Source organism: Apteryx rowi, unplaced genomic scaffold (assembly GCF_003343035.1).
Source record: "Apteryx rowi isolate R43461 unplaced genomic scaffold, aptRow1 scaffold_13, whole genome shotgun sequence".
NCBI classification, from domain to species: Eukaryota; Metazoa; Chordata; class Aves; order Apterygiformes; family Apterygidae; genus Apteryx; species Apteryx rowi.
Window position 1 is genome coordinate 2,079,108 of NW_020447530.1, and position 12,789 is coordinate 2,091,896.

Sequence of the window (12,789 nt, forward strand, 5' to 3'; positions counted from 1 at the left end):
TGTATTGCAAAGAGCTCATCACTGAGCTTTTCCTACTTGGACAGTCTCCTTATTCCGGACAGTCGGACGGTTACTGGCAGACTAGCATCCTGGAAGCTGATAATTTTGCATATTAGCAACTTCCACATTAATCTCCAGTTGCGGACTTTAATTTGAAAGGTGATGTGCTCGGCATCGCTTCCACAGGAGAGTAACCCCCTCCACCAAAAAAGGTCATCCTGGGCAGGGCTAACGTGGCCTGCCTTTAGCTACCTAAAAGTTGGACGTGGCACCTACAAGTGTCATTAGACAATTCTATAGTTCCTTGGTGATTATTTAAGCACCAAAAAAAGAAAAAGGTTAATATAATAGCATAAAGCAATAGAGCCTCTGAAACACCACAGGGGGTGTTCAAAGGAGATTTTACCCTAATTTTAGGCCTTATATATATATACATATATATATTTTTTCCAACTTTTGTGAAGGGCTAGAACGGTACATTAATGAAATCTGAGCCAGCTTCTTGCACCGCATAGAATAAATCTTCTCCTGCCTAGTAAAGCGAAACAGAAACAAWACACTAGAAGTGTCTTGTTGATTCTTACACACTTTTCAACTATTCTGAAAAATTATTTCTGTGCAGTACCCACACAAAACTGTCATGCTACAAMAGACAAGCTTGAGCTGTCACAATGAAACATAGACGGTGCAGGGCTTATCTACCCTCTATTTGTACAAAGCTGAAATTCAGCCACAAAAGTTAATTCATTTATTAACGGCAGAGGACATTGCTACCATTTTTAGCAACTCTAATTACCATGTGTCCAATCTGCTTTTCACACTGGCCGCACTTTTTAAAAAACGGGATGAAATCCCATTAGCCTGATTAAAGTTTAAAAAAAATTAAGAAAAAATGTTTGAAATGTGGCTTCTTAACAGCAATACAAATACACCAGTGTATTTTAAACATCAGAAAAAACTTTTTTGCTCTAAGGGTGATCAAACCCTTGAACTGGTTGCTCAGGGAGGTTGTGGAGATATCCTTGGAGACATTCAAAACTCAACTGGACATGGTCCTGGACAACCTGCTCTAGCTGGCTCTGCTTGAGCAGGGCGTTGGACCAGAGGTTGGACCCGTCCAACCTCAGCGATTTTGTAAGATGTTAAATTGTTACATGTTCCAAAAAATATACTTTTAAACTGATGGGGTGAGAAACACGGGCTGACACTGCTAGAATCCAGGGTATCCTTCTGAGTAAGACTGAACACACGCACACACACGCACAATTAAAATTCTATAGGAAATATGAAGATTCAAATGTTTTCCTCCTTGCTTAAGGTCAAAAAATAAAAAAAGAATTGTAATGGAGGGGAAAACCATAAAAAAAATTATCTTGGTTCTTTTAAGAAGCATTTACACATCTTTTATTTTACTTCCTGGGCAATGTTTATAATTATTCTTTTATCTAGGCAGGCCTGCTGCTGTGCATCCCGCTAGCCCATTAACTACATTTCTGAGATTCCAGCATTTCCGATTATAAGTATYGAATTTGCACTACACTAATATATGCGATATCATTATTTTATAGCGGGAGCTATAACATCCTTAAAATTAGGCTTGTAATAGTCTGCTGGCACTGCTGTCATTGGGGGAACGCTGAGATAAAATGCGTATTTGAAGCACGCAAAGCCCAAGTGAGGCTGGAGCCCCTCGGTAAAGGAAACCAGCTTTGGGTTTATCTTATGGACTAGCATCTGGTCCACGATTTCTAAAACCGTGAATTTGTAGACGCCAGAGTAATAGCGCTCCAAAACTGCTGCTCCAAGAGCATCCCTCCATCTGGGGCGCAACGCAAACTCTTCTCCCGGGAGGCCGGCTCTGGCATCGGTCCCTAATCAACACGCCTGAAACGCGCCGTTATTCGCATCCGTGCTAACGGCAGATCCTAGCAGAAGAAATTGCCGTAGACAAAATACGCCGTCCACACTGCCTGCAAACGTTCTTTCCGCCAGCCCCAGGCTAGAAATGGAAATGACATAACGTTTCATTAAAAAAACCCAATTCAGTGAGGTTGTAAGCCACGGCTGAGACCTCAGTCAACCTCCTGAAAGCTGCCAGCGCGCAACCGCCGTCACCGGAAGAGCCAACGAAAACTTCTGGTCAAAGAGGAATTCCAGCAAAACGACCACAGTCTCTTCCTTTATATACTATATTATTATTATACTATATTACAAGACTATACATATTGAGGAAACAAGTCCTTCTTTGCATTGTGGTTTTGCTGACGTGAGCTTTGGGAGAGAGATACTCAGAAAACACTTTGCGAAAGGCAAAATTTAAGATTCACCCACCGCCACTGCTAGCCGATCTGACAGTGCAATGTGCAACTATGCTCTTTTGAACTGATATTTAAGGTTATTTAATCTAATTTTTTCCCTTGGTATTAGCAGAGTGCTAGAAATAATTCATGAGGGGACTGAGTAGGGTTGAGCTAATAATTGATCATGAATAATTCTACAAATTATGCACAAGAAATTTAAAATTTATCAGGTTTATTCATTATTTTAAATTACTCGGCAATGATTTTTGAAAGTAATTCTTGGTCTGCAGGTTGCCTTTGGGCCAGCTGCTGTACCTGACATCCCACTCCGGGCTCGCCTAGATATCTGTATAGCACTAATCACTGTTGCATCTACCTGCAGGAGCAGCTGGTGTACGGCTGGCGGTGGTGCGACCTGTGCGTCACATTGCTTTTTTCCTGCAGGATTAGCAAGGTGCTCCGTGATAACATTTCAGCTTACACTTTCATGATACCACTTCTGCAAACATCTTCTCCTAGCCCCAGGCACACACTTCTCTTGTACAGTTATAAAAACCTTCTGGTCACTACATCAGGTTCCCATTGCAAACGGCACCACGCCAGGGGCTCTCCTAGAGACACCTCGTCTCTGAGCGTCTTGCACATTCATTGCAATTTTTACAGCCAAAAACCAAAAAAGTCAGTCATTCAGGAAACAAGGGCACTCAGAAAGGTATTTTAAGGTATTTTCATAGCTTAAGGAACTAATTCCTGGTAAGGCTGGGAGACCGAATTAAAGGTTGTAGGAATAATATACTTTTTCTATGAGATTAGGATGCACAGGTCTGTGGCACAGCATGACCTTTAGGGGAAAAGACAGAAAGGCCCTTTTCCACTTGCCTGGGTCTAGAAATGGTTACTTTTTTTTTTTTTTTAAGTCGTTCTCATCCAAATAGGAATGTCTCAAAAAAAAATGCTGATCCTGGCAGAAAAAAAAAACAAACCAAAAACCTAAAGTACTTTGGTGATACCAAAAACACTGATTTGAGATCTCCAAAACACCACATATTTGCTTTGTAGATTTTTTTTTTTTTGAAACCTCATTGACTTTCAAAGCATTCGGAATAAGAGCAAACTCCTCAAAAGCAAGTATTTCATAAAGAAAGATTAATTTATCCTATTTTTTTTCCTCCCATTTCACAGAAATTTTGATGCGATCTTGGTTTCTTTGCTTTTCGGCTTACCGCTGTACTTGATGACGCGGATGGTGGAGTCGCCCTCGCCGAAGCGGGTGATGGGGGTCAGCCGCACCTCGTAGGCCTCGGGCTTGATGAGCTCCGTGAGGTTGTAGGTGATCAGCTCTCCCCTCTGGATGTTCCCGTTGACCGTGATCTCCTGCTCCCACCACCGCTGCTGCCCAGCCTAAAAGCAAGAGGAGGAGGCGGCGGGTCAGGGGGGGCCGGGTGGTCCCGCGGGGCGGCGAGGGCTGCAGCGGGAGCGGGCACGCCTGGGCCGCTGGCTTTCACCGCTCGCCTCCGCGGCATCGCGGGGAGCTGCTGAAAGCACGCGGAAAATAAGCTGGCTGTTAACGGCGGCAGCACGCAATTCCTAGCTGTCCTTGCAAGCTCAGAGACGGATGGATTTTAAAGAACCAGTAAGTCAATATGAGCAAGCAAGACTCCGTTTTATAAAAAAAAAACAAAGCATGGATTTTTATGCGTCATAGACTGAGCAGTGCTTTCAACAGCACGATCTATAAGGTTTCTTTTATTTATATGCCTCACCTAGAAATGAAAAAAAAAACCTAATTAAGAAGGAAGCGTTACAAGAAGAGCGCCACGTTGTCTCCACCCTTGCTTTAACTAGCTTACCAACAACTAGAAATCATGCGCATTTTGGCAGCAGAGTGACTTGCCATTTTAATATTACCGTAGATATGCTGCCTTATTACAGACAACATCTTCTGAAAACAAAGGAAAAAGCATTAAATATTTACCACCTATCCCAAGAGAACTGTATAGGCGCAATGCCGTTAAAATGAGATGTTCTCCCAAGCTTATTACACTTGTCAGGGCACTGAAGTTCTTACTTATTCCATGTTCACCAATACTGAACTTCATGTTTATTAAAATCGGCAACCCTTTTATTCCAAAACTTGAATTTGCAGACACAATAAAAATGTAACATCAAAAGAGCTGAAAACTAGTCCTACATCTACAACATTTAAACCAAATCAACTATGTTTCCAGTGATATTAACAGATTCTAAGACTGAAATTTATAGCRTTGGGAAAGGGACAAGAAAGAGCCCCGTGATGCTGCAGCCCAGCGGTGTGCAGGGATTTTCCCAAGTGTCTGCCCAAGCAAAATCATCTTTTCCCTCCTGCGAGCATTAAAATGACCCAGGTTATAAGGCACAATATTAAAAAAATCCTCCCTTCTTTGTCTGTACATAGCTGGGAGCTGTGGAGCCGTCCTCTGCCAATGTTTCCCAAGGATGCTGCACTACACAGAGTTACAAAAGATAAAGAAGATACGGAAAATAAGTGCATTTATAGCGTATCTTTCAATGATCAGCCAAGCGGAGCTCATGAAAAATTTAATTTAACCGATTCTGTTAGGTGTCAGCTCTTCGATAGCTCTCGCTCCATAAGTACCGAGAGCCAACAAAACAGACGACGAAACTCAAGGGAGAGTTTGCTTAACACAAATCCAGTCTTTTCTCCTTGCCTGTTCTTTACATAGCGATGAGTAAGAACATGCCCTGGATATCCGACTCACCCGGGTTTTGCACAATGTGTGATTTTGACATCTCACGGCTTACAAAGGGAACGTGAGGGCACATTGAGGCTTTGGCCGCGCAGAGGGTCGTTGGTGCCGTCACCTGCTCTGCCAGCGCGTTTGCACCACGCACACCGCTCCGTTCACGTTTCAGAGGAACCTTTCGGTCACCGCTAAAACTCAAACCCTCCGGGAGAGAAGTGCCAAATGCCGCGTGCGGAAAACGCTGCGTTCGGGAAAAGTGTGAGAAGGTCCAAGGATAAACATCTGCTGCGACGCACGAGGTGAAGCAGCCATTGAATTCTCACCGGCATCAAGAGCTCACAACGGAGATGCCCGGAGTATTTAGCGTGGAAAAACATTGTAGGAACAAACTCAGAGGGCACTGGGACCTTTAATGTACTTTGAATAATGCATATCGCACTCTGCAYCTCCACAATCTGTCAGAGAAGCTTCCCCAGCAATGAATAAACCCCGGCTTGAGGAGGCTGCGTTGTCCTTGAGAGCCGAGCAAGGAGTGCGCGGCGCAGAAGATGAGAGTGAGGATAATTACGATCAGATTCAGACTATATTTTTTAAGCGGTGCATGGGGAATCGGCTCATATGCATCTTATCACTGGAGTCTCGTGGACAGATGTGCTCCACGTCTAGCTCAGGGTAACCGGGAAGCTGCTTTGGGATAAAAGCTCCTGCTCTAGCTGGGGTAATTGGAAACATGCCTTTGGCCAGAGCATATGCCAGCTGTTTTTGGAAACAGGAAAAAAAAATAAGTGAATGTCTGTAAATTTACCAAATTATAAAGCCAGGCAAATAAAAGTATCTAATATTTTAAGTATTCAAGCGTTTTTTTTTCTATATTTCTTAAACATGACTTCTAATTTTTCTAAACTCAACATGACTATTTTAAAATGTCCTTCAGTGATATCTGAAAATGCAAAAATGATCAAAGTTAATGATAACTTTTTGGTCAAAGTGACAGTTTGATAAAACTGATAGAATTTCACACACAGAAACACGCTGCACCGGGAAAAGATCTTCCAGAGAAGCTCTGCTCTACCAAATATTTCGGTGCGTGCCGAGGTGGGCTAAGGGCTGACCTCACCTCACCATCCCGTTGCACTACAGCAACGCGTCCAGCACGGCTCCCCGCGGCCGTGCTCAAATGCCCGACAGCGAAGACCAAGTGCTTTATCAGAAATACATACTCCACTTTAAAATGAAAATGATAGGCAAAAACTAACAGAATTCACAAACAGGGAACAAATYTATATGCATCTCTTTGGGCCAAAAAAACCAAACAGACACCTAAGGTCTATTTGTTTTTTCTTATTTTGCATGAGCAGCTCCTAAAAAACTTGAGCCATGACAGTACATTGGAACAGAAACTGCTCCACAGGCCTAATGAAGGCTACTGATAGCTCAAGAGGAGAAATTCCTGATTTTATTTCTACTGCTATTTGTTCTGCTGTTTGTTCTTTGCAATGGATTTCTAAATTTTTAATTCTATTTTTCTCAATGAAATTACCAAGGTGGAACACAGACATAATTCTAACAAGCAGTCTCCAAGGAAGAGAAAAACTATTGGCTATGCCCCAAAAGTGAACTAGATACTACTAAACGTAATTTCATGTTTCCAGATTGCGCCTGTCCCTTTTGCTAATTGTAAGAATTAGAGAAATAGAGAAATCTGGAGGACATTATTTAATTTTCAACATTAAAAGATCAAATTGTTCTCTGCAACAGACATCTTGGTGGATTTTTAGGCAGCTCGGGATATATTTAATCATGCTGTTTGCCCATTACCTTTGTGAATACTGTAATAGCAATATTGTGTTACCAGCTGGGTGAACTACAGCTGACTTTCGGACAGTTATTTGAAGTAAGTGAGCCACTGCTTAGAAGTATTTCTGAATCTTTACACTGTTCTACGGCAAAAAGATATCTCTTATTACACCTACCAGTTGGACAAGGGGGGAAGAGAAAATTAAGCAAATTAAGAGAAAATTAAGCAAATGTTTCTAATAATGAACGCTTCACCTTCCAGTTTCCAAAACTAGGCATGAATTCGTATCAAATTCGCTTGCTCCTTTGGATTATCACCCTTTTCTACCACCGTGCAAGCGAAAGACAGTAAAGAAGCTCCATTACTGAATTCGCTCTCAAAGCCGAACGTCGGATTTTTCACTTCAGCACGACGCATCGCAAGCCAGCCCTGCATATCGGTATTTCCCCCGAGGAAGCAATGCACATCCTTTCGCATTGCATCAGCAAAAGCCACAGTTTAATCCTCAATTTTACCATGGAAACCAGAGGGGGAAAGAAAAAAAAAAGGTATCTGGAAGGGTCRCTCGGTTTGACACAAAGCATCTGTCCTGCAGCTGAGCCCCGGCGAGGTCGCGCGCGCACCAGTGACATTGGTCGCGGGAGGTGGCCTCCTGAAGCCAGGCGTGCAGAAGCACCCGCGAGGGGCTCGCACRATGACCGGCATCTCTGCTGCACGCCGAAGGCGAGCATCGCGGCCGGCACCAGGGTCCCGCGGCTTGTGGGAGCCCCGCGCGGGGACTCGCCGACGGGACACACCAGCTACCAACCGTATGAACCACCAGGTCCTTTTAATCCAAGGCACGGCAAAAGAGAAGAACAAAGGTCACACATATATGGATTTGGAGAGCAATTCGGCTGGCTGGAGACACCAGGAATTTCCAGCCTGACACTCGTGAAGGTCTGCAYGTGGCTGAGGCCCCTGCCACCCACGCTGACATGCCCAAGACCCTCTGAAAAACAGCACAGAGATTCCCTCATCACAGAAGGGTGGTTCAAGCTCCTCACAGGGGACCACGGGAGAACCTTGCAGCCCAGGTCCTACGCTGGAGGCACCTCCAGCCCTTGGAGCTCCAATGCTTGCCAAGAAAGCACCGAGATGGTGGTGGCACCCACTCAGCTCCTGCCTTCCCCCACTCCCCGAGCAGCTTCACACCAGCTGAAGTTGGCCCAACCTAACAGCAATCCCCAGGTGTTCCTTGGTAAAAAAGCTCCCTAGCATGAGAAGGAGCCCACTTCCCATCGCCTACTCCCTTATAGCTGCCAACGCAATGCTAATGGGTGTACACAGCTGCTGGAGTTTGGGTGTAAATCCCATCCCTAATGCTCAGGCTGCGCCTTTTTATATTAAAAAGTCGAGATTTACTCTTCAAAGAGAGAATATATAAGCGATCATGACTGTAAAGTACCCGATTGCGTGTCAGCTTGTGTGCCCAGAGCTTCAAACCCGCTAAGAATCTGGGTTTGCTCGAAAAAGAATTTTTGAAGGAGAAAGGTTCTTATAACCAAAACAATTTTCCTTACACAGATAAGGGCAAAATACACTTTTGGAAATTTGCTTTGACCAGGCTGAAAGAGCAGTTTTCTAATACTTAGTGAATACTTGTAAAGCACTGACGAAAGAAACATATTAGCTCTGAGAGCACTTATCATCCTGATCATGTGTCTAACCTATAATTAATTTAACAGATCATATCTAAGTTTAGTCAATCCAGAGCACAGTAGACTTCACAGGGACTATTCTTTTTTTCCCACTTACCTTTGTATATTTAGAAATCTGTCTTSCCTGAAGCTAAGAGAAAAGCAAAATGCCTTTCCCGGACATCAGCAAAAGGGCACTGTAAAAGCGTGGTAACGTTTTACTGCAACGGGCTGAAACTATCTTCTCATTCCTGCCCATAAAAGGGTATTCACTCTCTGCCTGCTCTTGAGAAATCAGCCAACACTATATTCTCTAAAAGACTCAAACATATAGATTTCTTGAGAAATTAATCCTATGGGATGATTAAATATTGATYGCCTATATGCACAGTTATGTTTATAAAAAAATAAACACATCCTTAGTCCATTGTACTTGGCCTATYGATTTCAACCACAAATTTCTTCATTGACTCAAAAAGTCAGACAAGCATCTCTTTAATTAATGACAGWTGGATGCAACGTAAATTAATCTGTTGTATAGCCCTATAAAAATCTGTGGCATCATTTAAAGTCATTTRTTGCAAATTTATAACAATGCCAATTTATTTTCCTTTAAAAAAATGGATTTTCTTTTTAAAACTAGCGCTGGCTAGTTCATGGCCAAATACTTTTTATCCGCATGCCCTCGAGGGAGCACTCCTGGACAGATTTTGCCCCATTTCTATTGTAGGTACCCAGCGGCTACATTTCTTGAAGACGTTTGCCCAGCAATACCACCAGAGCTATCTCRCTGTGAATATAAACCGTAAGAGGTAGGTGGCTACTGCGCCAGCTTCCTCTCAAAGGACGGGTACAGCCCTGAAACGACTCGCAGTGACAAATGTCTGTAATCCAGGCAAAAATAACAAGGCCGGCTGTAATGCAGGCTCTGCCACGCTCATCATCGCTGTGTTTTCCACTATGCATCGCGCAGTGTTGCTGTYGATGACATCGATTTTCTTTCTTAACACGTTCACAGGCAATCGCTGGAAGTGTTGACCCCCGCTCTGCGTTTCCGTGCGGAGCCAAAGCGCCCGGAGCGGCTGCGGACACCACCAGTGCCACCGCCGCCACCAGCCAGCACACAGCGCCTGCCTTCCTCTAACTGCAGCACCGCATCTCTTCTACTCATTTACCCTAATGGGGACGAGGTTTCTGTTTGCTCTTGTTTTCCCCAAAAGAGCAAATCCTTGCTTAAAGATGAGAGAGGTGCCAGTTTATTCCAATTTAGAAAGTATCCAAAGCACATTTAACAGTGGGCACAACCTTCCGCAATTAGCTGACGCCCAGTCCCCAAGAGCCACCGCGGGCGTATAAGGGACTTTCTTCTTCGAGGCTTTTATTAACAACCGTCCATTCTCTGTGCTTGCTCCCACCATTCATTTTACTTATTTTGTGTTTGCAGCTTGGTGTGATTGGTTTTATTTGGTACACGGAAAAGCATCAAGAATTATTGTCTTCTTTCTTTTTTTGAAAGAAACTAAAAGTCCCGGAGTCTTTAGTAATTATGAGCTTGGAGTCCAAAGAGGCAGACTGTTATAAAAGCAGGTTTTATGGGTTACAAGCTAATGCATGAGTGGTTCAAATGCCAGAAACATCTGTCCATGATCCAAATTTAATGCCAGCTATTTAGAAAAAAAAAAAAGAGAAATGGGAGCAATTTAAGAAAAGCCAGTGTGCAAAAGCTGAAAACTAGATGATCTAACAATCAAATCCTCTTTAAATATATGTCTAAAGTTTTAAAAGCAGGGCAGGAAATGCTAACCCAGGAAAGGGTAGATGTCATTTTTCTCAGAGTAAAATCAAAATACAGTGCAGGTATATGCTAAAAACTTGTTAACTGAAAGATGAAATACACTGCCTCCTCTTTTTTTTTTTTAGTGTTTTTTTTAATATACAAATGAATGATTATAAAAATCTTTACGTGATCCATTACTGAACAGGTATGCATGTTAAAACTGCGCTATGGCACGGGCAGAATATCACATGCTCCGTTTTGCAGCCAGKGAATACGCAGCCTTCACAGAAATCCCTTTTGCAAGCACGTAACAGGTATGTGAATATGCTTGAACCTGCAGGCTGCTCACTGAAAAAAGAATTTAAAAACATGATGAAGCCAAATCACGACCAGAAGGAAAACCACAGCGCAGACCAGTTATCTGCCTCGGCCCGTTGGAAGACMCTTTCTCACCATCGATCGACCGGAGCTGCAGCCTACAAACCCAGGCAAAGTTGGGAATTGAATCCTTCTGCCAACCAGTTACTTTCTGCTTTACAGGTACCAGTCGTCTCTTTGTGGGTAACTTCTGTAAYGCAAATCTGCTCCTTTTCTCGGCCGTGGAGCCCGGGGTGCTGCCGTGCATGGCCAGGCTGTGGTCCTTGTCCCCAGCGAGTGGGGGGCCACCACTGGCCAGCGAGAGCACGGGTCACGCTGGCCTCCCTTGGCGTGGCAATGAAGCAGCAGGCAGCTCCAAACCTCGTGGTCAGAACATAAAATCAGCTATCATTTAGGGGAAAAGAAAACCTCTACCTGAATTTGTCTTTAGTCAAATGTTGCAAGGGAAAGACCCCCWCGGGATGGCCAGATTGCATCTGAAATAGTCTAATATTCCCTGGCACTCCCCCAACCACGGACCTGCATTTGGAGCTGCAGATGAGGCCACTGCTGCCAGCCCCTTCAGAGCTGCTACAGAAGAGCACAAAATTATTTACAGGCCCCCGGGCAAACCTGAGCGTGCGCTCAGTGAAGCACGGGCTTTAAGGCAGTGTCCAAAACTCCTCTGTGGGAGCTGTGGGTCCGCTCCGGGTGGATGATGCTTTCAGGAGTCGAGAAGCTGAGTGACATTTGGGACCACCTGGATGCACTTTGAAAACATATTAAGAAATGTCAAGGAAACTCAGCATAAAGGGCTTGATGGCCTTTTAGCAGAACCCCCTGAATTCGCTTATGTTCTTATCCTGACRTGTGATGTGCTGCATGAGCTTGCTAATTTATTTCATGAGCTTCAGACTCCCTCCTGTGACCGAACTCCACTTTATGACTGAACAGTTAATGAAACCAGCTACTGGAGTGTTGGCCACCTTCAAAGACTCACCAGGGGACAAGTACGAGGATGCTTTGAAACACAAAAACTTGGAACAATCTGTGCCAATAATGCTGAAGCCAAGCCCAAAGCTGAAATATTTCAACACTGGAATATTCTTCAGAGAGCTATTAATGAGATTGAAAAACATTTCTTAGGTGCAGACATCTTGGCAGACCTCAGCACCTTCAGATGCAAGCAGAAGGTGACCACATCTACACAGCGACCACAAGGAAAGAGGGACGAGGTTGCATTCCTTCGTCGACRTGAGCGCTGAGCAAGACAGTTAGTAATGACAGRCCGTGTGGMACGGCGACCCTGAGAAATGGAAACWCTCCATGCTCTCTGCACTGCTTTTTCCAYAAACGCTACACGCAGGAGGATTTAGAGCCTCCTGAGTTACACCGCAATATAAAATAGCTCTTCCGCCCGTGCCACACATTTCAATTTTATTGTTGATTATTTTGAACGCATCCTCACTCCACGATTTAAACCGAAAAAGCACCTCTCATTCTGCCATTAACGACAGCTAAACGCAAAGTGTCGTACCCATCTGCTAACTCTGCTCCGGGTGCCAAAAGGGACCTACGCAGGGGAGGCTGYATCTGAAGCTGACTGCGTTCTCCATCGACACTGTCGGCCTGGCAGTCGTCTGCTCCCAAACCCTCTCACAACACCCCCAGCGACGCTTTCTTCTCTGTGACCTTGTACAAAAAAATCTGTTCCAGCTCACATGCAGGGTTAAAGCTCACTTGAACGGTGTRGTTAATGTTTTCTGATCACCACGTCGATGTTTAATACCAACTATTTCTCCTAGCTTACCGCATTCTTTATCATTTTGGAACTCTTTGAAACACAGTTTGGATAAAAATGTGGGCACTTTACTTGCTCTGGAAATTCTTTTTTAATTCGAGCTACTAACAAGACCAGTGTAAAAACCGTTCAGAAAAGAATCATCTTCCTTCCTTTGCAACTTAGGGATAAAAATGAATCCAAGGCTGCAATGTGCAACCCTGATCTCCCAAAATCACAGTGATCATCTTCAGCGTTATCATCATCCGAGAAGTCCTAACCATCCTMGGTTTTACCACGCCAATGTTTGGCTTGAAATCCAGCCCTGCCGTGTTTCGGGGGACCAGAGTCCCA

General features: G+C 44.1%; 1 protein-coding gene across 1 annotated transcript in view; it reads right to left on the reverse strand.

Moving 5' to 3' along the window:
• MDGA2 (MAM domain containing glycosylphosphatidylinositol anchor 2) overlaps positions 1–12,789 on the reverse strand; it is a 232,614-nt gene that overhangs the window by 21,615 nt on the left and 198,210 nt on the right. The window contains exon 11 of the mRNA XM_026056066.1: positions 3,524–3,701. Coding sequence (XP_025911851.1) covers positions 3,524–3,701 — 178 coding nt within the window. The remainder of the gene's footprint in view (positions 1–3,523; positions 3,702–12,789) is intronic.